Raw genomic sequence first — 25,961 nt, 5'->3', positions numbered from 1 at the left:
CTACCTTGGAGATTCGGGGCAAACTGGAAGCAGCAATAACTGTAGAATGGCAGGGCAGATAGCTAGTAATAAGAGAACTGGCCAACCCTCGTCTGTTCCAAGGATTTGCTCGATGCCCAGCACCTGGGAGACCAGGAGGCCCACCGTAACAGCGAGCTGGTTCACCGTGCCTAGGCCGCCTCTCAGGTTCAGTGGTGCTATCTCCGATATGTACATGGGAACCAACGAGGTGTTTAAGCCACAATTGACACCGATGATGAACCGTCCAAAGAATAACATTTCATACGAGTGAGCCATCTTTGTAAAACCCATCAGGCACCCCCCCACGATGCCCAGCACGTTGTTTAGCAGTAAGCCCCCCTTTCTGTCGGTCAAATCAAAAGAAAAGAAAAGAAAGAAAATGAGTATAATAGAGATATAATTAATATATTCGTCGAATCGTCTGATTACCTGATCACAATAAATTTATGCACACGCGTCTGATTAATCGATCGATGTATAAATATATCATATATGCTCGATGAATACTGTCTGGCGCTCAAGGAAGCCAAATTACTTGCAAATGGAATGGAAACATTTTCGTACAAACCTGCCAAATCTGTTGGCAATTATCCCTCCGCTAAAACCGCCTAGCATACCACCAATCGCAAATATGCTCACGGCCACGGAATACAATCTCTTCACGTAATCGTCTGAAATGTCCTCCCCGTATCTATCCTTGTACACATCTTTCATGAAATTTTCAATGTTCTGAAATGAGTAAAAATCATTGTATTGGATAGATACAAATCCTTTATTTTATATTATTTTAAAAAATGGAGAATTATTCTCGAATCGTTTCGAATGACAACAATCCGGTTTCGTTTCGTTTAGTTGAAATTTTTAAACGTTTTATTGTTTAAAAAAAAATAAAATAAAATAAAAGGACGTACCACTTCCGGCGCGTTAATAACCCCAGTGTTGTATCCAAACTGCAACATTCCTAAAACTGCTGCCAGTATTGCATACGACAGGAAAAGTGTTAGCCCCTGAAATCATCGAACAGTATGTTATTGAATATCGGAAAGTTTACAAAAAAAAAAAAGAGAAAAAAATATTTCATTCAACAAAAAATTCAAAACAATAATTCGTACTTGAAATAAAAATAATCGATGAACGCATATTCTACTGAAAATAAATAAAATAATCAAATACAAAGGCAAATTGGATTGAAATAACGATAAAGGATGAAATAAAACTACGCCATAAACAATGTCATAATGATTTATTAAAAAATACTTTTTATCATTCTGCTATAAAATCATCGTGCATAAGTACAAGTACGAGATGCATATGAAAAAACCAAAACTGAACAATCTGTAATTAGTTAACAATCACGCAAAAAACTAAATACAATTATGATGATGATGATGATGATGATGATGATATCTCGATGATATTGATTTGAATTATTAATTTTATCGTGATATTGATTTATGATAATAATAATTGGTACAAATAAATAGCCATCGAAAGCGATACCGAGTTTCTTTCGGTGCGAAAAATAAAATAGCACGCTGAAAAAATTAAGAAATCTTTTCTGATCAAGTGGAGATCAAGCATCACCTGCTCCAAAAGTCTAAGTTTCCGTCGATGAGAATGTTCTTCTAGTCGATCCACGTATTCTCGTAATTCCTCTATCTCTTCTTTCACCTGCTGTACCGTATCTAGTTCGTGCTGCGTAACACATTAGGAAATACTATTTTAAAATATTAAAATTTCAACCATTTCAACCAAAAACTTAATACCGGTAATAATATTATACGAAACCGATATATTATTATTAAAATAAAAATAATTACCGGCGTTTCTTTCTATTTTCTATCATTCGTTCAAAGTAATTTCTTTCAAACTTTTCAACTCATCATCCTGCTTAATTAATTATTACTTATTTATTATAAATATGGACGATTTTAGAGATTATAGAATTTTATTACATACGTAAATCGATATCTGATTAAAGTTACGCGGATTTGAATTATTTCACAATCGAAACGGAAGTTTCATTCCAAATTTCGAAAAATTGATCAGCAACAAGATATCTCGAAAATGTATAATTTATAATTTTACTTTATATAATTGATACGTTAGAACGAAAATTTTTGTTTTCATTAGCGCAACAGATTTTTTTTTCTCTCTTCGAACAGGAAGTTACGTTCAACCTCGATTTATATTTTCACATTTTCTCTCGACACAGTCTTATCTTATCTTTGTTCTTTCATAGCTAGAGATATATGTATATAGATAGAAAAGGTGAGCCGGCGTAACGAGCGTAATAATATTACTAATTGTTTCAAGATTTCGAGCGAAGAAGCGATTCGATAACGCGTTGGAACGATGGAGTACCTTGATCGCGACCATGTCCCGTTTGACCTCGCTGACCTCGCTCTGGCAAGACTCTACGCTCTTGGTGAGCTCCTGCAGCTGCGTGCGGATCTCGCAGAGGGCGACGGTGGTCTCCAGCTGGCGGTCACCCCGCTGCAGCTCGTCCAGCTTGGCACTCAAGTTCATACTCATAACGCTGACCTGTTTCTGCAGACTGCCCACACACACATACCCTCACGTGAATCTCGCTGGCTCGCCCGGGAAAATAAATCGACATTGTCGAGCACATTGACACACTAGACACGATCAAGGCTAGCTATATGCCTAAGTCCCCTACCACAGAAGAGTCCAACTACCTCCGCGCGAAAACTGCCGAGCCTTCAGTAGCGTACGCTTACTCGATTATCCGGGATATCCGCTCTTTCGCTTTATTAATTTCTTTTACTACTATTTACATTATATTTTCTATTTTGTTCGTTATATATATATATATTCTTTTTTTTTTCACGCGTGGAGACAATGCGACATAAGGGAAAAAAAAGATATATGCTACTTTTGTATATACTTTATATATACTATATGTATACCGGGTGTATCGACGTACACCGCATGCTTCCTTCTCTCGTGCTTTAAAATCTCAGCGAGCCAGCGGTAGCTCGGCAGCTAAGGAAAAACGTTGGGTATACGAGTAGCGTGTAAACAGAGAGAGAGAGAGATATATATATATACAGACACATATATATATGTATTTTTATATATATACATATATTCATATTCTGCCTATGTATATACGGACATAGAAATATATATATATATATTATAAATTGGAAAATAGCACAACGTACAAACGCCACTAAAAGCACGTCTAAAACTGTGTGTGGGTGAGTGTCAAGGTGAGAAACAACTACTGTGATATATATATATTTAAATATATATATATATTTTATTTTATATATATACATATAATTGTCAGAGCTGTGCACATTAGATGGAAGTTTGTGAAAAGTGAGAGATGAAAACTATTTCTTTTTCCCCGTAACTAAGTAAGTAAGTAAGTAAGTAAGTAAATAAGTAAGTAAGTAAGTAAAGTTAGTGTATAAAATACGGCCCCGTGAATTTCGAATTTTTTTTCCCCGATAAAAAAAAAAGATCATCCTTTGCTCTTTGCATTCGTTCTTTTTTTTTTTTTTTTCCTTTTTCTTCACGAATATCACGATCGTTTTCCCCATAAATATATGAGACAGCTTCGGCACGCGCGAAGCGTGATATCTCTACTACTGACACGATGCGGGAATGTGCATAGAAGGTGGATAAGAAAATATGATTTCGATGCACGATTTTTTTTTTTTAATTTGAATTGTTGCATGTATACATGATATAAATAATATAACGAATAGATAATTAATGATGAACGATTAGAAATCTCTCGATCGAAGGAGATTTAGCAAACTTATCGATCGATGTGCACAGCCAAGCAGAAAGGTGGTTTTTTAATCAGGGATGAAATTAAAGAAGTGAAGGGAGGGGAGAAAAAAGAAAGAGACAGACAGACACAGAGAGATAGAGAAAGAGAGAGAGAAAAGAAAGATAACCTGTATAATAACGTGTATGTGATCGTGTGACAAAGAGAGTGAGAAAGAGAAAGAAAATTTACGCAAGGCATGTCGAGTGACAGGTGAATAGTGAAAAATGAATGAACACATGAGCCGTAGTGGAAGGAGAGAAAAAGAGAGAGAGAATGTATGTGACCCGGATGACAAAGTGAAAACCGAGAGAAAGAGAGAAAGAGAAAGAAATATTTTTAATTCAGAGAGGGATCAAAAGATACGTATAGGAGATAATAAAAAAAGAGGTTTAAATAGAAAATAAGCGAAGAAATGAAAATATAAGTAGACAGATAGATAGAGAGAGAGAGAGAGAGAGAGAGAGCAGTGATGATGTTGCCATGTACCTGGGAGGTAGGGAGACCATGGCTGTGTTCCGAAACTACAGTAGCCTCTATGCCTCCCCACTCACTCCTCTTGATTCAGTATTTCGTCTTATTCTCACAGATCTATTTGTTCTTTGCTTTGTTCACGACATATGTACGTACGTTGGATTATCCACCAAATCCAATCAATTGACTCTGAACGATTGCACAGCTTGTTGTCAAGTGGGTCCACAACCAAAGGTGGAGGGGTAACGTGTGGCGGGGGGTTTAAAGGCCGACGACGCCCGCCCCTGCCTCTTATCTCACTCACTCTGTAAAACTTTACCTAGTTTGGAAACACAGTCGTGGTTCAGTCAAAATTATGTCATATAATGGATATTATTCGCTCGAATTAGCCACGTGACGTCCAATTCATCAATATCAAGGACAAGGGTTCGTCACGTGTGAAGACGTTTCGTCTTTCTTTTTTTTTTTTTTTTTTTTTTTTCGTAATTTTTATTTTCCACAATTTTTTAATTTTTTTTTAAATTTTTTTCTCTCACGCATCGCCATGCGACGCGCCGCCAGCTTACTCACCCCTGCCTAGTCGCCCGCGTCCACAAGCGAGCTTGCAATTTGAATTGGGCCCATCACTTTAAATGCGAAACGATCGATCGGCAAAATAATTGACAAAAATTAGCAAATGATCTCAATGATATAGTGATATAAATAACAAGGAGGCACGCACACAAATAAGTGACAAAGATGGCACATCGAGGTAACGATATATATGAGTGTATCGATTAGAACGATGCCAAGGAAATGTATGATTGTATCTCTTGCCGCGTCGCTTGATACGGAGAACATATAACGAATTGTATTATATATACGCGTGATGCGATGATTTTTACATTCGTCTCGACGATGAACGAATCCCGTTTCGTTTTTGGCGTTCGAATTCCGTTTCTGAACACGCGGTGCTTCGCACACAGAAGGCGGACACAATGAGTCGAGACACAATGATCGGTGAGAAAACGGTCGTAATACCATTAACAACAACACAGTGCGCTCGTGCGTTTCAACAAACGTAAAAGTAGCCGTGCGCATTTCGCATCTCGCATATCGCCTCGTTTTCCTTTGTCCCGTTTCGATATTCTCCTGTTATCGTTTCGCAGTGCTGTTTGCGCACTTATTTGTGTACCCGACTTCCGAGAAAAGTGACATGACATCGAATGGAAATATGAGCAATCAGTGGTAAGCCTGCGAGCGCCGCAGCCAAAAAAAAAAAAAAAAGAGTTCATGTAAAAACCGTATAAAAAACGTATATCATCGGTGTCTCGATATTACTGTTTATGACCAAGGGTGTGTAGTATGTACAAGAATAGGACTAGAGCGAGTGTGATTTATGTATAAATGATAAATGGCACGGCACAAAGCCTTGCATTGCATTCTCTGATACATAAAGAGTCTATGTAAAATGATAAGCAGGGAAAACGTCTGTTTCTTTTACTTTTCTTTTTTTTTTTTTTTTTTTTCGTTTCTCCTTTTTTTTTTCTCTCTACTTTTATTTACTTATTTATTTATCTCGTTTCTTCTCTTTCTTTTCTATTTTTCTTTTTTTTTTCCGTTTTTCCTCTCCGTAAACTCAATCGGTGAACTCATAGGGTTGAAAACGAGGCACCGCCACTTAGGCCGGGAATTACCTGGATGCGTTTAGAGAATATCGAAAAGATTGTTGGACATTGAAAAGAACAATGTCTTGTGGAAAAGGTTCGTTGGATAGTAATTCTTGTCTACGAGAGAGTTTATGATCGATAAGTAAGTGCTATCGATTCGGGTACTTCGGGGCGAATAATAGAGAGCGAGAAGTGTTCTCTTAATTGGTATGCAAGTTTTTTAAGAGCTTATATACGTTATATTCTACTGAACTTAGCCGTGGCACTAAGCTAAAAATTACTTCGAAAGATTTTTTTTTATTTAAAAAAAAAAAAAAAAAAAAAGAAAGAAAGAAAAAGGAGTATAAATATTTGAAATATTGTCAAAATTCGATCAACTACGGTCGGAAAACGGCTTAGACGCAGGATTGCTAATTGTACTACTGTTTTGTATATGTAATCGCTGAAGAAACAAATAGAATAGATAGTAATTACATAATAATTCTATAACAAGAGCCTAAGAAAAAGATCACTACGAAATATTAATACAGGATCCTAGATAGGCGCTAAACTAGAAAATTAGACGGTAAAATTGTTTCGAGACATTCGTCGCCCGCAGGATTCGCCAAGATTCAAAAGTTCACGATCGAATTTAACAATGTATAATAAACTTTCTTTTCGCGAATTATCTTCGACCGAATATCCGAATATATCCTCCACGTTTTTCTTTTTCAAATATATATATTCAAATTATTCACGCTATTAAGAAGAGAGAGAAAGAGAAATATGTATATATATATTTAAATATATAAATCTATTTTAAATCTCGTTCGAATAATGGACGAATTAAAAAAGAAAAAACGTTTCATGTAAATCGATCGATCTTTTACGCCCGGTACATCCAAACAATCCAGATAATTCTCAAAGACGTCGGTGGCGACGCCCATGTAACAACGTCCCCTCGGCAAATGACTTGTATATTACGTGTATATCAATTACTTTTGAAAAACTGTAAAATTATCCTTTCCAGAGTGTCGCTCGATCGCGCGAAATTCGTACGCAACAATATTGAATAATAAGTATATCAAAATCGTGTGAATTGATAACCGCGTGTTATTAATTGATATCAAAAACAAAAAAAAAGACGCGTGGAGGTGTTTCTCGCAGAAAAAAAGGTATATAATAGTATATATATATATATATATATATATATATATAAAAGAGAGAGAGAGAGAGAGAGATTTATATATATATATATCGTGGGGTACGTCGTGGGAAACGTACCTTACAAGCAACTCCCGTAGAGTGGCTTCATCGTCCTCCTGTACCTCTTCCTGCGTCTCATTACTGAACGAGCCGCGGCTTGGGTGATGATGCTGGTGATGCCTACCGGTCGGCCTGCCGCCGGGCGGATACTGTCCGTGCAGCCCGTGGTGATGATGGTGATAATGACCGGTGTTGGTCGAGGCCGAGTGCAAATAGCGGGCGACGGTGCTGGTTGCACGCCCCCTGGTCAGCTTGAGGCCGGTGACAGGTGGCGGCAGTACGGCGCCTGTACCGGGCTCCACGTAACTTCTTCGTGAGGCATACTGCTCCTCCTCCACCCTGATGATGTCGCCCTGACGCCCGGTTGTCGGCGGCCGATCGGCCGATCTGCTGCGCGATCTCGCGCTAGTCCCAACACTTTTGCTCGCTTTCTTGCGACCGGTCGTGCCGGTATGCCCGCCTGAGGCGATTGATCTCTCGCTTCTCCCCTTCCCCTGCCTCCACCAGCTGCTACCGCCGACCTGTGCGCCAAAATCGAGCCTCCCCCTCCTCCCCCTTCCCCCTCCCCTCCCTCTTCCCCCGTCCTCCTCGTCCTCCTCCTCGTCCTCCTCCTCTTCCTCCTCCTCCTCCTCCTCCTCCTCCTCCTCGCCGACGGCGGCACCAGCCGGCCCTGGTTCCGTATCCTGGGACCCCGAAAGGCCCGAGATCTCTTCGTAGAGGCACTCCGAATCCGGGTCCGTCGACACTGCTGCGCTCTGCCACAACTGGTTTATTGGCTTGAAGCCGCGTGAATCGGCCATCGTTTGAGCTACACGCCAGGACACAGACACAGAGAGAAGAATTTATACAACACCGACATCATCATCTGTCCGATCATCATCAACGTCTTCCTCGGCTGTGTTGACTAAAGGCCACCACCCGATGCTGCGTTTCCGAGGTATACTAAGAGCAACGAGCGATAAATTTCTTTTTTGTTTTGTTCGTTTCTCGTTCATTGATTATTATTATTATTATTATTATTTTTTTTTTTCGTGTGCGTTTGATAATTTTCTTATGATAATATTCTAGATCGATTGATAGGAGCAAGCTTCGTTCTAGAGATATGTATATATATATATATATGCACAGCAACGGTACGTGGTGCGCCTAACGTGGTGTGTTTATCGTTCTTACTTTTTTTTTTTTTTTCTTATTCGTGTGAAAAGTGAATATCTTTGCGATCACGTTGTATACATTGTAAATCGTTTTGCGACATGATTAGATTTTTTTCTCGTCTTCTTTTTTTTTTTTTTTTTATATATATCATCATTATGCGGCACGCCTCGTTACAAGCGTGGTTACGAGTGCGCAAATGGTAATTCAGCCACGCAGAAAGCGGATTCAATTATATAACGAGACGAGGAAGAAGGAAAGAAACAAAGAAAATACTGTCTGACCGTGTGTGTTGGAAAAGCGACGGTGAACGTGTATGCGTGTTGACTCACGTTACCGCGTTCCCCGACAATTCGGTTTGACGTGCAGTCAGACCGCCGTAGGTCTGTATAGTATACAGTATCCAGTAACTGGTTCATTCGAAATTAATCAGAACGATTCTCGTGTCAATTCGGTGAAAGTCTGACGTAGTGGCCAGAACGAGGAGGCACGTTAATTAATTCACGCAAACTCGGCTCGTATCATCAGAGCCGGTGCACGAAAGTCAGGGCAACTTTTTTTCCTCGCTTTGCTCGCGGAGAATGTTCGCTCGCGAATCGTATAATCCGGATAAACGGATATGTTTTACGAATTCGGGAAAATTACACCGATTGCTAATTGGTTATTATTATTAATCGAAATGAAAATTTCCCCCCTTTCGGTATATAGATCGTTAAATAATATTAAAACGAGATAAGCGAGAAATTTCTTCTCGAAATTTCAATAACTTCCGACCGATCGATCATAGAGCGAAACGAAGCTTATGAATTTCCATTCCGCCCGATGTGCACGTGAAAATTGGTAACGACGTTACCAAGTTGCTGCAAGATCGTGCTGCAGTAATTAAGCCGGGGCTCGTACATGCATGAGCTCGTCTCTCCCGACGACAATTAAAGTACCACAGTAACGAGTATTATTAATATCGTTCTATGTCGTTAAGTAAATTCGAGTTCGTTCGCGTTCCCGATACGAAATTTCACAACTGAAATAACACAGATTCAGAGCAAATGACAATTTTTTCCTTTCCCTTGATTAACAATGATACCGCTTTGTGCGGTGAATTACACGTCGATAAGATATATAAACGAAATGTATTTTTTTTTTCCCCCTCTCCCCTTTTTTCCTTTAATCATATCGCGTACAAAAGTTTGAATATCCGAGAATCATTCTGTATAATTCGTTGTTTATAAACATGGATAAAATATTAATAAATAAGAACACAGAATCGATGATTCGAACGTCGTGCACTGCACTTCGAAGCGTTTAATGATACAAAAGCATAAAATAAATAATACGTATATGCATAATGAGTATATGCAACATCCTTATGCATATAATCTGGCCTGGTGCAACGATTACGGAATCATTGAGCCTTCTCTCAATCTTGATCAATTAACACCGTAATCTCGAGAAATAGGAATAGGTATAGGTATATATATATATATATAATCCGGCAATTACAAAACAATTAGCTGCTTATTATAAATATTACTGCCGATAAATTGGCAAGCGATTACGTGCACGAACTATGAATAATGGCAAGTGTTTCGATATATTTTTTTTTTTTTCTTTATATTATTTTTTCCTTTCGTCATTCGTTGTTGACGTTTTTCGACTCACCTTAAAGAATTCGCAAGCCATCGTGCTCGACGATGATATTATCACGCCACGACGTTTCCCGATTTTGAGCCGCGAGACCACTCGCCACTCCTGGGATTCCTGCAATTTGGCGCGGAGACAATCGCTGTTTTCTCTAACAGGTCGCCTAATGTCTCGACCACGTGACCGTGAAAGGTAGTGAAGGTAAAACGCGAACGACACGGACGTAAACGAAGGAATCGGTGGGATTTCCAACGATCACTGGCGTATCACGAGTTCCGAAGAGCCACGTTCCTTCTTTCTGATCGTCGTGAATTTTATCCGACTCACTGTAAGACGGCGATGTGACACTAGGTGAACCTGCGAACAAAAAAAAATTATGCGTTAGAAAAACTATTTATTGTTTAAAAAAAAATCCAGCTATAAAAAATTTAAATCATCCTCAGTACACTCAAATAACACAAAATGTTTTTTGAATGCATTTATATGATAATATATGGGATAATATTTTATATTATCCTATCTGATAGAAGATATTTTTTTTTCTTGAACTTAAAATTTAATATTAGAAGACGAACAAATTAAATATAATTGAATCGTTATTATTTATCATATTTTTTTTTGTTTATTGAGATAAGGATTGAAAGATGTTTAAATTTAAAATGGACGTAAAATAAAAATGGACGTCTTTAAGATGCTAAAACATATTCATAAGGATCTAAAAAGAAATTATACGACGCAATAAATCTGATTCTAACATGGTGATAAATAAATTTTTCTCAAATCTACCAGTTACCAAGATTAATTATAACTATCTGATATGAAATAATTGACATTTAAATCCTCGATATTATTCGACAAATTATCTTCCGATAAGATTGTACAATCCATTTACCTGACCAATTTTAACGAAGCGAAAGAAAAATCGTCTTGTCATTTGTCGTTTCTAAAAAAGAAAAAAAGAAAAATGAGAGAAAATAACAAAAGAAATGAAAAGAAGAAAGATTGAACACAAAGTAGGAGGATCGAGAAGACGAAATGAAACAAGGGAAAGAGCAAGGAGAAGTAGCTGACGATAATTATTCCCCCTTTAATCGGCCACGGTTTTTGTAGCGCCTGTTGTTACTGGTATATACGAATGAAAAGAATGCGAGTGGTGAAATTGCCTGAATACCAGGGAAAGGATAGCATGCTCGCTGTAGAAACCGTGAATGCGTCTCAGCACAAAGGCGGTTGTAAACACGACCGAGTAATGTATAATTACAGGCTGCAAGTGTAATTTCCAATACGACCTTGCTTGGCGACTCTCTCGGGCCACCGAGTCAGAATTCTCACAGTACATCGTCCTACAACTCGATGACGACGTTTCCCGAATCGTTTCATGAAATCAACTCGATGAAAATTCATAATTAATGCACGTGATACACGTTTCACAGCCGGTAAACGGAATACTGTTTTCTTTGGTGGCGCTGTAAACTGACAACAATGTCGAACGCTTCTTTAAATTGCCTCCAAACGATAATGAAGCAATTTTGCTAATTGCCAAAATTTTCTTTTTGGAAAGAAGAACGAAATAAGATACAATTTTTATTTGACTCACTGATTTTATATAAAAAAATTATAAACCATTATAGTCACACCTTACACAGATTTAACACAATCGATGTATTGATTTCTATGGCAAGGAATAACACGATCCACGTACATATATTATAGGTCGAATTATCAAGTGATATATAAATAGCACGAGGAAAGTAAACAAACTAACGATGATATAATTAAAAGATATAGGAAAGACATGTTCGATTTTTCACTCATTTGAGATCGATGCCCATGTACTACATATACATATATGAGCACGTAGAAACGCAACAATAACGGATGCACGATAAAACGAGTCTGAATGAAAGGTCACTGAAATCCTTTAACTTTCCCTCTCTGTGCTATCGTAGATAATTACTGTGTCAAAATCGATAGCCTTTCGAACGAACGGTCTCGAACATCGTACTTTCAACGTACAACTTTCAACCGCTCACCTTCTATCGAAAATTTGAACTACTTTCTCATTGAAGTTGCAATCGGTAAAGTTTATAGCTATATTCTTAATACACAAACTATATATTTATAGAGAACTAGAACAAGAACGTTAAATATATATTGGACACCGAACGAAAAATAACGATACTATTCACTCGACGAATGTCGTGCTACTGACGCGTACTCATTCCGTATTTCGCGTTGAAGATTAAACGAAATCCAAAGACTTTCTCCCCTCCCTTCTTGTACTTGTTTCTTCTTGTCTGATCGCTTTCGTTCACTGTCCTTGTTCCATCTGTCGAGTAAATCTATCCGTCATTGTTCTCAACATGTCTGTTATACGTCTGTTCTACTGTCCAGTATTGCAACGAGTTTTATATATATATATACGAATTCTTCGTGTTACTTCTTTTCTACCTCGGCTGTCCATATCTACTGTGAAAGATTGAACACAGCGATACCAAGACCTAGTATAGTGTATGGAATGCGTGAATTTTTCTTTATTCTTTTTTCTTTTTCCAATACTTTTTCTATCTCGATGTCTGCCGTAAAAGATCGATAGATGCTTGTTGATGAAGAAATAGGGAGTTTGCACACTTTGTCGCATTTCCTGGTTCTTTCGAGATAGCTATTCTTTACGTGTTTCTATACATGTACATATGCGTTGTAAAAAAGTTTGATGCGAAATAGAGAATGATGTTATGCAATATTTTTCATTGTCGAACAAAATATGAAATTTATTGGTAGTAAAGGTAAAATATCGTATGCTCTAGACCATACATAAAATTACATAAATTTATTATTTGATAACAACACTTGTTTTTTCTTCTTCTTCGTATAATCGTGAAAATGATATAAAAATATTTTCATATATATTTATCTAGTTTTTTGAGAGTGTTTTGGATTCGTTTTTTAAATTCAAAAGGCCGTGTTAAAAAATAACAATGGAATGAATCAAACAAAAATATAAAAAATAATATCGCTTTATTATCTTTGTTCGAGTAGTGTGTGAACAATGCAACAAAGAAAAAGTGAATCACATAGGAACAAAGATCGGTTTAATCGTTGCTTTTATTTTTTTTTATAATCGTATATTAAATTTAACCCAAAATTCTAATTTAAATGATTCTTTTTTAAATACGATATACGCAAAATATTCATCTCTTATTTTTTGTATTTTAATTTAATTTAATAATAATATATTGATATTTTTAAAGTAACAACATTTTCAAGGTAAATTATTGAAAAAAATTTTCATTTTTAATTATTTATGAAATAAAGAAAAGGACGTTCAAATAATAAACATTCAATATTATTATGCTATTAAAAAAAATATGTGAATCTGTAATTTCTTTAAAGAAAAATAAATTCCAACGTTAAAACAAGTTATCGCGTTTCTTCGCGAGTCTAAGAAAAATCTAGAACTTAAAAAAAAATTATAGATGCGAACAAACACGTTATCGAGTTAAAATTATACGTAATAATACAAAATTCTTTCGATGAATAACAACCTACAAATGTATATGTATATCGTGTATAGTTTCGTATATATTCACATCATTTATAATAGTTTTCAGAAAATCTCTGTCTGAACCTGTACAATAAAAATGACAAATAGTTCATCGTACGAGGCAATATTTACACTCGTGTAACTATTCCCTCGTATCAATCTCGGCGAATAAAAAGCAAATCCACGTTCTTTTCAACGATATCGGCTTTAAAGCCGAGATCAAGTCTCCGAGATTGTTGAAAAACTAGACCGATCCTACGAAAATATCGAATATCTAGCGATATCTAACATTCACGATGACATACATACGTCTCCGGACTGCTTGTGATTTAAATGGATCAATGAGATGCATTCCCGTGAAACGCTAGAGGCCAGGCTTTTCTCATTTCTGCGCCATAAAGCGTCGGCATTGCGATGAAGACGACGACGCGAGGATACATCTAGGATTGGCATGTCGCCAACAGGTCCTTTGGGAAATATATATTATCTCTTATACCTGTATGTGTAATATACGTACACATACATATATATATATATATATTGCTATACGTAATCGTCGTTTTCGCAATATATGTAAATCCTTTTTGCTTTGCGTTGCCAATGGCCGATCTCCTGATTGCCAAGATGTATGCACCAGGTGCAACGATGTATTCAATGGTATATTTTAGCAATTTAACAGGACGATGATAGTCTTTATTTTTACGAATTTTTCCGTTAATCAATAAAAAGCGTATTATTCGTTCGAAATTGTTGATGAAAAACAATTGCAAAATGTAAACATACACGAGCACAAATGGAAATAATTATTGATATGCGTAATTTTTGTTCAAGTTAATTAAAAATATTCCAGAAATAATATATAAACTAACGACATTATAAAAGAAAGCAACTCTACAGAGAAAAATAAAAGAATAGAAATAGAGTTTTAAAAAATTAATTACCTTATTTCAAGTGACGTAACACGAAGTAAAAATTAATTCATTTGGTTTCTGAATAATTTCAAGAAGTAGTACGAGTATCTTATTTACTTTTCATCATAAAAATTTGAAATGATTAAACGAGTCCTATAATTTCTTATATATAATTATATATATACAATAATTATGGCAGGAAATTTTTAAAAATCTTTTTCTATTTTTGTAAAAAAAAACAGACTTATTTTACAAAAAAATTTTCAAGGAAAACAATGCCACGCTCTTATTTTTTATTTAAAAATAATCCAACCTTCAAAGAAAAATTTGCAAGCTGAAAGTTTGTTTGTAATTTCCAACATTTCTAAAATTAAATTTTTAATTAAAAAAAACAAGTATTATTAGAATATCAAATCTTCTAATTTAAAAAAGAAGATTTAATTCTGACAAATAATTCTGAACAATCTGATCTATGATAGCCTTTTTGTGGGAAATAATTTTTTGTTCTTTATAAACCGCATAAACTGCAATTCTGAATCTCTGAACAAAATTCAATTTTCGCTTCGCTAAATTGCTGAAATTTAGAATTTCGCATTATGTGTGACCATATAACGTAGAAATGCGGGTTACAATTTCGGTTGTGACCGAAGCAAGGATTGGTCCAAAGAGATGGACGATCGTGGAGGCGAAAAAGTTTAGTTTCAAAAAAAAAAAAAAGAAAAATATATACGTGTAATCGATGAAGTAAACGTGAAAGAGAAGTAGGTCATGAGCGTACGCCCGTCAAGCAACGCTTCTTCCGTGAATTCTAAACTTCTTAAATCCACCGACAACTTCTTAAATTTCCAGACATCTCGTTGAGAACGAAATGATTAATGTTTGTTCGAAACATTCCAATATAATTAATTATATTATTCAAATGGATAATAATTATAGTTTCGAATAACAGGGAATTTTTATCTCTTTCTTTATTATCTTTACGATTAAGGTTTTTTTCCAATTCTTGGGAAAACACGGCAATAAAATATCGATTATTGGATTTTACGATTGATCGACGACATTTAATCCGCTTTCTAATCCCAGGCGACGACCACATACTTTCTTCGATTCGATGCAACCAATATATATAAAGATGGATCTCGAAATTTTATCTGTTCCCTTAATAACAATCAATTCCACGATCTTTTCAATCTTTCAAAAAAACACAGCAGTAAAATATATTATTAACGATAAATTCCACGATTAAAATCTTTTTCGATTAAATTTGCAAAGCACGGCAATTAAAATTATAGTGTGTGTATATCGATTATAGTATTTTATAATATATTTCGTGGATCGCATTTTACGCATCTTTTCTTATCACGACCTTTTTTTTTTTTCAATCAGATAAAAGATACAGATTATTTCCACTCTCGAAAGACGGGGGATGTTACCTTAAATTAATTAGGCAAATACATACTACACTTTGTCATGTGTGCTCCGTGCACTTAGCGCACTGAAAGCGGTTCTTGTATATTATATGCGTTCGAATATGCATATGCATATGTAAGGAACATGCACTTTACCTGTGCATGTATCATGATCATGTACGCGAGCTTTTATCGGTGGAAAAAAAAAAGCAAGAGATAGTATTTATACATTTTATTATTCTGTCATTATGAACCTTGTAAAAATTAGAAACACTTATCGTTGTCGCGATTTTTTGGAATATTTAACGGATGATTAGAATATTTATTTCCGGACGAGCAAAGTGACAAGAATAAACGTGTATATTTAAAAACTTGTATATATAAAACTTTCTATAAAAATTTAACTTTTGTACGAATAATGATTCTTGTTTTGCGTAACCTGTTCGGAATAATTCCGATTCTATAGCGCAACTCCAAACCCAATGACGCACGAATGCATTAGTTTTGTCGCAACATGACATTGTTAAAAGCAATCTCATAACGATAAGGAAAATATATTGTGGCTCGAGTCAAAAGTAATTTCGAAAAAAATATATTGCCTTCCGGATAGATAAAATATTCATTTAACGAATCTTGCATTTATATTGCAATTATACCGAGGATTCATTGGGAGAAAAAGAAAGAATACAGTAACGAGATGTTGCCAATTGATTTCGATAGATCTTAAGACCTCCGTTCGCGTATAAATAAATATCATTTCTTCTCTTTACTTACTTTTCACTTTCACTGCAAACATCAGTGACATGTTGAAAGGAGAAAATGCGTATGCTTTTCGATTAAAAAAATCATTAAATCGAGAGAAATTCGAAGGCATCGATTCGTTACGAGAGTTTCTACGTAAACGATTCGAGAAAAAAGAACGGAGGAAAGGAAGGTATGCGTCTTGCATAGGCGATCGTTATCTAATAATGGGAAAAGAAACCGTTCTTTTTTCACCGATTTCGTGCCGCTATGTATAAATCCGCTTCCACGGAGGCACGTACATTTCCAAGTAGTCCACAATTGCAAACATTGATTCGAACCAGAAACTAGATACGTATGATTATTCCTCGGGCCCGGGCTCGGTATTATAGCTCGCGTGTAGATAACAATACGACAATGGGGCGCAGTTTACGGTCGCGGTATGCGGAAGGATCGTCGAGGAAAGTTACGCAAGTTACCTCGAGTAGTGGCGAGCCTTCGATTCGTTTTAACGAATTCGATTTAATTCAATCCGAGAACCAAGGCAGACGTAGAATTTCGTCCTCCTCGGATTCGGCTTTTTCGGCTCGTTCTTCTTCCGATTTGAAAAGAACGATTCGAGAAAAGAGAGGCGGAAGTATCGTGGGCGAGAAAAAAAACGAAATGGAGAGATCGCGTTTTTCGGAACGCACGATCTCGTTCTCGTTAACCTACTTACTTTTATTCACAGCATTCATTCATCCGCTTCGTGCAGCCCGTTATATATATATATATATATATATATAATACGTATATATATATTCATATATATATATATATAAGCATAGAGATATATGCTGACGGCGCATTCGCGCATTTTGCACGGTGATCAAAAACGCGTTTTATTACGTTCCGGCACGCAAATGGCGAGTTCGAAAGGTGAGGGGGTGCGTGGTATTTTAGACACTTTCCTCTTCGTCTTCGTTATCCCCATTATCGACGATACCGTGATCGCCACGGCGGAACCAGTTCACCAGCGAGTAAACTTTTCCAAGTAACATAACCGGTTTGCTTTCGAAACACGGTTTACGGGGATCGCGAACGAGCGATCGAACGACCGTGAGTCCGCGAGGCCGTGTAATCGTTTCGAGGTAAAATCGATCCTCGCCAATTAACATGGGCGAGGTTGAGGCCGTGTCATAAACCAACCAGCAGGGAGCAGGAGCCAGGATATATCCTGGATCTTGACATTTGAGGTTGAGGGTGAAACGGAGGGAAAGGGAGGGACACGAACCGTGAAAGAAAGCGTTTCTCCTATCCCGTCAACGTCTCGATCGAGCGAATAATAGACAATGAACGGGGGATTCTAAGAGCAGAGAGACAGAGAGAGAGAGAGAGATAGAGGAGTATCGACAACATTCATCGATAGGGCACAGCTCGACCCAGGAACGCGGGCCGTGTTCGTTCCTAGGCCGATCTTGCCGAGCGCCGCGGGTGCCGTCGTCTTGTATTATCGATTGACGGAGGTTATGTGGAGTCGAGTCGCCGGGGCACGACGATATATAACACAGAACGAGAAAATCCTATTCTAATCGCACGGGTTGTCGAGGGATGAATAAAATCTTTTACACCGTTCGCGCTTCTTCCTTCCCTTTTATCCTTGATCATCGTCCACCTCCCACCAACCACCCTTTCGTGTGACGTTCTTTCTCTGTCTGTCTCTCTCCCACCCACTCCCTCTCCCTCTCTCGCTTACTCCACCTCCTTCTCGCACGTACAACACACAGCATTCGCACTCTCTCTTTCTCTTCTTTTGCCTCGATTTCCGTCTGCATACTTTATTCCCATTCCCCGTCTCTCTCTCTCTCTCTCTATATATATATATATATATATCTTTCTTTCGTTCGAACGCGTACGTTCTTCTCCCGTGGGAAAGGACAAGCGCACCTCGAGGAAAGGAAAGGAGGAAAGTCTGGAAGCTGGGTTGGGTCTCGACCGAGGGAAAAGAAAAAAAGAAACGAGAGAGAATCGAATCGGGCACTCACCGTTTGGGATTATCGGGGATGTTAGACCGTGTGACGAGTCGCACTGGAAGCCTGGTTGGCAGAGAGAGCAACGATGCTCGTAGCGTCGACGAAAACGGCAGTATTGGCAGTGGCGGGACTGGCGGTGGCAGTCACGGGAGCGTTGACGGTGGCGGTAGCGGTGGTGACGGCAGCGATAGTAACGGCAGCGGTGACGGCGAGGACGACGCTGGTGGTGGCGGCGGTGGCGGCGGCGGCGGCGGCGGCGGTGAAGGCAGCGGCTACGTGGACGACGTCGAGGACGTTGTACGCGGACGCGGCACTGACAGTAATAGCGTTAGCAACCAAGTCACTTTCCTCCGAACGATCCGGGGACACCATCTCCTTGCTCGTCCGATCGCGTGCACAACCGACGACGATGCCGACGCCCGCACTGGCCACGACGCACTGTGGTCGCGCTACCACGAGTACCATCGTCGTAGTCTCATCGTCGTCGCCGTGTCTGCGCTGACACACCGGTGAGTGGGTGACGAATTGAGAAAACGGCGGTGTACAGGCGGGACCGTCACCGTCCCGTTAACAATCCAGCCCGGAAACCACTACACAGTGGTTAGTCTCGAAGAAGGCGGTGGTCGTCCCCCGATCGACTGCACGACACCCGATGCTCGATGGCAGGAGACGCCCCAACGCGGGGCAACCAGTTCGACGTATGCCGAGCGACGGCTCACCCCGCGATCCGTTTGCGCTCAGCCCAACTCGCACAGTACCGTAACCACCACGGGTTCCTGTTCGTCCAGGATCCCCTCGTCATCCCTACTCTTTCTTCCCTACTCCTTTCCCCCGCCTCTCTATGCGCTTCTTCCTCCTCTCGTTTCACCTCCCCCCCCTCCCCAAACGGGGCCACTTAACCGCGAAATTTTGAACAACGCCTTTAATTTCCCTCCGTCTTCTGCCCTATCTCCGTCTAATCCGTCTGAGCGGCGACCGACCACTTCTACTTGCCTTCCACGCCAACGAGTATGATCGAGTACCTTTTGAAACTTCTATATCGATACCGAGTAATCGATCTTGCTTCCTCTCTCTCTCTGTCTTTCTTACACGGGTATCTTCGAATTCGATATTCGTTCTCTGAGCCTCACCTTCCTCCTTTACAACGCGTTGTGAGGAAAAAAAAAAACTCGTTGCTCGTTGAACACCCTGAATGAAGAAAAGTCGAAGGAAACGAGAGAGGGAAGGCTCGTCCAAGTTGCATGCCGGTTAACTGGTCGGGCGAAAGGTGTTGGATAGGCGGGCCAGTAGTGGGAGTAAACGTATGGAATTGTTTTAGTCGCGGGCACCAAGAGCCCTTCGGGGTGACCTGAAGCCGTCGGGCACTCAGCGGCAAAGCGGGGGGGGGGAGGGGGGGTTAAGGAAGCCCTTGAAATCAATAGCCAGTCGCTACTGCCGCCGCCACCCTGATCAGGCCGCTCTGCGCTGTATCCGCCATCTACCTCCCTCTTCCTCGATCCTGATTTATCTGCACGTTCAGGCCGACCAAGTCCTCCTATTCGACCTTTAGTTCGCAGTCAAACGTCTCGCTACGAGTGTCATTTGACGAGCTCCATTAAAGGAAGTCACGTGTCCAGTGAGCGAATTTCCCAAGTTCCGTCCTATGAATATTTTTACATTATATTTTATTCACGTTGATCAGACGTGCACACACACACACACGAGACGTGCCTCGCATTTCGAAATATATAGTGAGAATTAATTCCCATCCTCGATGGTGTTTTTCCGCGAAAAAACATAGGAAATAGAGAATAGGATATAATGCGGAGAGATAATAAGATGACTAATCAAGAAACGGATAATTTCAATGTATATATAAGAGTGATGTAGCATTTATGTTGATCTCTCCGTTTATCTTAGTTATGATATGTAATATATGTTATTATTCATAATAACATATGAATGAGTTGCAGTTTGTTTTTTTTTTATTTTTGCTATTTTCGGATGAAACAATCCAGATAACGATAAAATATAGTAAAGTTTGCAAATTGACGATCTTAATATATCTCTAGGTTGAGATATTTTCCTTCGTTCTCTTCTCGCCCGCCTCTCCCTCCCTCCCCCTCCCCCACCCCATTTTATCTCTCTTTTTTCGTTCGAGGGACGCGCAAGGAGAAAGTATGCGAGTGCATGTGCACCCGAGAAGGTAGTCTGATTATAAGTTGACCTACTCCACTTTAGTTCGCGTATCTATTTTTCGGGAATGAAGGGTTTAAAATTCATCTATAAAATTATCTCACTCACCCGATCGATTCGAAACTATATTTATACTAGTCTAATGTTATGCGATATCGAATAACCTTCCTCCGTTGATGATATTTAAAATACAAGCATCATTATTTTGCTCAACTTGATTAACTTGTTTAATTTTATTGAACGTGTATAACGAGAAAAATCGAATTCTACATTCGTTTGGAACAATTATCTTGAAATAGTATTGAAATCATCGTTCGAATGTGTACACGTATTATTCATATAATCACCGTTTTTATAACTTTTGTAACTTCGATCATATTCTTTTTTTTTTATTCCCGATATTATTGTTATTATATATAATTCTTTTATCGTAACATTTTCATCGTAACAATGATTATAATAATAATAATGAGACCATAATGGGTTAAGAATTTAAGTGATAAATGGAATAATTAAATTTAGTTTGCAAAATTAGTATTCTTTGAAAAAATTTTCTGCTAATGTATAATATCACGGTTTCATATATTTATTATTTAAATAATATTTTTATCAGGAACTTAAAAAGTTATTCGTTCAAAAAGTCGCAACATATCTGATCACGGAAGAATCCTCAATTTTTTTACATGCCTTATGTATTCACACGAAAAAAGGATACCTACACCTTAGGCAATACACTGGACGATTAATTCTTAATTATTTTAAAAATATATATATGTAATAAAGAATATAATAATAAAATATAATAAAATAATAATTAATAATAATTAATTAATGATAAAAATATAGATAATAAAAAAAATTTTTAAATGTTAAATGCTTTGATAATTTTAAACATAAAAATATTTGCTGAAAATATTTGCTATTATAACTTGTATTATACATATTTAATGATCATCATTCTATAAATTACTGATTAAATGTTAACTCATTGAATCGTTAATATATATTTGTTAACTTTAACAGAATTCAAAATATTCGACGAACAATGAAATATGTATATTTATATATATATATATATATGCATTCGAAATAATAAATAATACAATTTATATTATAATAAATGTCTACATCTTTGTATTTATTAATTTAATTATAGTTTGAATTTGCATGCTACAGTTAATAAATTAATATTTATTATTAAAAAGTATCTGAAGGATTTATAGAATTTGGAAATATTAGAAGAATAGAATTTTAATGAAGCACAATTATGTCATATTTTTGATTCTATTTCTAAGGCACAGATATATGGATATTTATTGTTCGTATATTAAGTTTGTATGCAATAATTATGATGTATTCAATATTATTTGTGATATGACAATTTACGAATTGCTATATAAATGTGTATATAAATATTTATATATATATACACGTCTATATAGATTTGTATGAATTATGACAGAAATTTTAAGCGGTACCATATCCATGTATACCATGTACCACTGCAAATTACTCAAAAATACAATTATTAGCAGAAAGGTTTAAAATATAAAAGTTTCACCATGTGACATCCGAGATATCTTTATTTCGAATTTTTATAAGACAAACATAAAGAAATAAAAATACACTGAAGCGTCAAAAACTTTAATGCATCAACTTCTTAAATGATATATCATTGCTGATGGATAGAGCCAGCGTATCCAAATTCTGAGTCACTGAACCACTACTAATCAGCCAGCCCCCCTTCCCTTCCTGACTATATACGTTAGATACATTAATATATTATCTTAAAATACATTATGTACAATCTTACATCGTGTGATTGTTAAGTACTGTTAGAATGTCAAAAAGAATATTCAAATTTATCCTTTTTATGTAAGAATGCATCACTGTTCCTGGAAAAATTGAATTCACTTTTTTTTTTAATTGAATGTATTCATTTAAAAGAATTATATTTCATAAATTTTCGTATCCCATACATAATTTACTTAGTGGCAACATGGTTTCAAAGACACAGCCGCAAGCAAATTTGTAAAGCGAGAATCCTTTTATAAGAAATATAATAGAATAATGTAAAAAACATGAAGATATATAACCTTTAATTTTTCTTGATAATTTGTGATTACTTAATAATATTTTCTGATACGTAATAAACAAAATTTATCCACAGGATTTGCTGCACCTATTTGTCAATATGTGCCATCCGAGTATAGTGATTATTTCTTAAAAAAGGATTTCGAATTTAATCGCTTTACCAAAATAGAAGCACACTCCTGCAGCGATTAATTCTATTATTGTAAACCACTACCCGTTCATGTTTATAATATTTATTATGAACAATCGTGTAATACGATGACTGGTTTCGACCTTTGCGATCAGTACGTGGTATATGGTAGCAGGGGGGCAGGCTAAGAAACACAGGGGAAGAGGGGATGTGCCAAGTTATGCGGTAAAGTAATGGCTGCTCAGATCATTTTTCCCAGCACATATCCCACTATAACCATGAGAACAGCAATAAGGATGCTGATAACTGGCGGTGACGATTCGCTACTGTTCTGTGAGTTAATATTTTTAGTGGCTAATGTAGCCTCATTAACCAACATGGCATTTCGTAAGTGCAACAAATCCTCCTACAAATAAGAGTTAGTATTCTATATATATATTTATCATTATACAATTTCTTTTTATTAGTATTGTCAATTTTCTTATTTTATTTATGTGAGAATAATTTAGTTTTCGATTGTTTACCTTCAACTGGAGATTTTCCTGCCTAAGGGCACTCTCTTCTTCCCTAAGTTGATTGACTTCTTGTGCTGCTTTTATTAATTTTTCTTCTGTTTCTCCAGGAACCTAATAAAATAAACATATCATTCACTCGCATAATGAACAATTATTGAAATTAATGAAAATAAAATTATTACCTTTGGCAATGATTTAACAGAATCACCAACTCCTTTATTTTTTCCATTATTTGTAGTAACATCTGATTTGGTTGTGTCAGCTGTCATTGTTTTAATTACAGGATTTTCAAATACACATTTTAATTTAGATTCCATCAATTGTTCTGGATCTATGCCTTTCCACTTTCAAACAAAAATAAAAATTACAATTAACATAGTATAAGAAATATAGAAGAAATATAAGACATAAGAAATATATATATAGAAATAAAATACTCAAAAAAAAAAAAATAATAATAAATAATATCCATTAAAATATTTCATTAATCATAATATTACATACCATGTCAGGATTTTCTTCATCATCATTATCTTGAGCTACTAAAGCTTGCACCATAAATTTATGTTTATTTTTCTCTGCTGGATCAAAATCAAATGGTTGAAGAGTTACTGAAAAATATAATATCTAATGAATTAAATTTTCTATTTTATAAATGATAACAATTTTAATTTTGTAAAAAATTTATATTGATAAAATTTTTACTTCTATAAAAATTATAGTTAATCATTACTTTTTAATTTGATTAAATAACTAAAACTGACCAGCTATTTGTGAAATTTCCTTTGGTTTGAGATATCCACAATTTGGTCGTACACAATACCTCTTTGGAGCAGTTGTTTTTATTTTAAAATAAACTTTGTGATTTGATGGATTAGTTAATTTTATATACGATGTGACTGTCCTTTCTGTGAATGGACCTATAATTTAACATGAAAATTATATTAAAAAAAAATTAAAATACTATTCTTATTACTTTTTTCATTCAAAAATTATATAAAAAAAAGTGATAAAAGTTTTAATTAATTTTATAAAATATATGTATGATTGATATAAATATTTATCTTGCATTTTCTATGCATTTATATATGAAATAGGAATTTATAGAATAGAATGTAAAATGTAATAATCATTAATAATACTGTGTAAAATACAATGCTGTAATTATAAATAGATTAGTTTAATATTTGTTTTGTGTAATTAGATTTCATTTATAATAAAATAATATATGTTTTTATTAGATAAATAACAAAATTATAAATCTTTGATAAATGTCATTCAATAATAACCATTTATTATTTTATAAATAATTTTTTTTCAATATTTTGAAAATGCGAATTCTTAAATTTACAATAAATACAAATAAATTTACATGTTAAATAACATTTAACATATGTCATTTAATTCAAATGTTAATACAAAAATTTAATATTAATCTTAAAAATCTTAAAAATATATAAATATTGAAAATATGATGCAAAAAATAAATACATACAATATAACTGGACGAATATGCTGTATATCAGTTAGTGGGAAAGAGAAGTGAGAGGGGAGATTGAGATTGAATCGTGACTGTACTTAGCTTTGACAGCGAATGACGTACGACGAATGGGGTTAGGTACGATTGAAAAGGCCGATGATTTCTACTGGGTCGTCGTACGTAATCCTATTTGGTTACAAATCAAAATGCAACAAAATTGGCTAGTAGAGTCAACCTTACGTCATCTTGACAACGTAGCGCACCGTGTGCAGCTCGTGTTAACTAACCAACAAAGCGCTTGCCAGTCACGTATCGAACAAAACTCGAAAGAATGAAGAAGAAAGAAAATGTGCGAGTAAAATGTATATAAAAGAATGATTCGTCGTTTAAGCGTACCCCTGAACCGCAGTTCACTTCGCGGTTCGATAATTAAAATTTGCTCAGGCTTCACCATCCTGTCTGGAAGCCGACCGAATTCTATGAACGATTACCCACTACACCTTTGAAAACGTAAATAACGATACGAGACGACGTCTTGACAGGTTACTCAGCGCTCTTTATGATTTTATAGAGCGGTACCGTCGTGTCTCACACTCGCTACTTTCCGGGATTCCGTTGAACTAATTCTGATTTTTGCTCTGAATCGAATACGCATGCGTCACGACGGAAATTATCAGAAGTATAGCCGTTACGTCATGGGCAGACGTTACCGCGGTAATCATATTCGCTACTTCTGTGTATCCCAAAAGTTGAAATGCCGGTAAAACACACGATATGAATTCTATGATTGTCGATAGGAACTATCTCCTAATTATCGAGGCGTTTAATTATATTTAATTGTTATTAAATAAAAATGAAATGTGAGAGAATAAAATTATGAATTTTATTATAATATTTGAGATAATTTATATGCAAAAAATAATTTATATATTAAAAAATATTATTTAATTTTATTATATTATT

At 36.3% G+C, this 25,961-nt stretch overlaps 2 protein-coding genes across 20 annotated transcripts in view; both read right to left on the bottom strand.

Moving 5' to 3' along the window:
• Window positions 1-19,111, bottom strand: part of LOC409933 (glucose transporter type 1) — a 34,418-nt gene extending 15,307 nt beyond the window's left edge. For 12 of the 19 annotated variants that reach the window (XM_026441909.1, XM_026441913.1, XM_026441911.1 and 9 more), the window contains exons 1-8: window positions 18,617-19,111; window positions 10,006-10,344; window positions 7,213-8,002; window positions 2,386-2,578; window positions 1,606-1,716; window positions 933-1,028; window positions 590-750; window positions 5-364 (exon numbers count right to left, since the gene is read on the bottom strand). In XM_026441909.1, the coding sequence (XP_026297694.1) occupies window positions 5-364; window positions 590-750; window positions 933-1,028; window positions 1,606-1,716; window positions 2,386-2,578; window positions 7,213-7,994 (1,703 nt within the window). In that variant the 5' untranslated portion in view covers window positions 7,995-8,002; window positions 10,006-10,344; window positions 18,617-19,111. Of the gene's footprint in view, window positions 1-4; window positions 365-589; window positions 751-932; window positions 1,029-1,605; window positions 1,717-2,385; window positions 2,579-4,315; window positions 4,620-7,212; window positions 8,003-10,005; window positions 10,345-10,879; window positions 10,931-12,020; window positions 12,334-18,616 lie in introns of those variants that run through there. The other 7 variants (XM_026441907.1, XM_026441906.1, XM_026441926.1 and 4 more) reach the window with 7 other exon arrangements.
• Window positions 19,112-22,344: 3,233 nt separating this feature from the next.
• Window positions 22,345-25,655, bottom strand: LOC409934 (vesicle-associated membrane protein-associated protein B). Its single transcript, XM_393426.7, has 6 exons — window positions 25,395-25,655; window positions 24,283-24,438; window positions 24,023-24,129; window positions 23,701-23,862; window positions 23,528-23,629; window positions 22,345-23,409 (listed from the first exon to the last, which is right to left on the bottom strand). Exons 1-6 carry the CDS (start codon window positions 25,450-25,452, stop codon window positions 23,245-23,247), a joined length of 750 nt encoding a protein of 249 aa, XP_393426.1. The 5' UTR covers window positions 25,453-25,655; the 3' UTR covers window positions 22,345-23,244.
• Between the last annotated feature and the right edge of the window lie 306 nt (window positions 25,656-25,961).

This window comes from Apis mellifera, linkage group LG7 (assembly GCF_003254395.2).
Source record: "Apis mellifera strain DH4 linkage group LG7, Amel_HAv3.1, whole genome shotgun sequence".
In the NCBI taxonomy this organism is placed as follows: Eukaryota; Metazoa; Arthropoda; class Insecta; order Hymenoptera; family Apidae; genus Apis; species Apis mellifera.
Note: the sequence above shows the minus strand (reverse complement) of the source record. Positions and strands in the feature narration are given on the sequence as shown.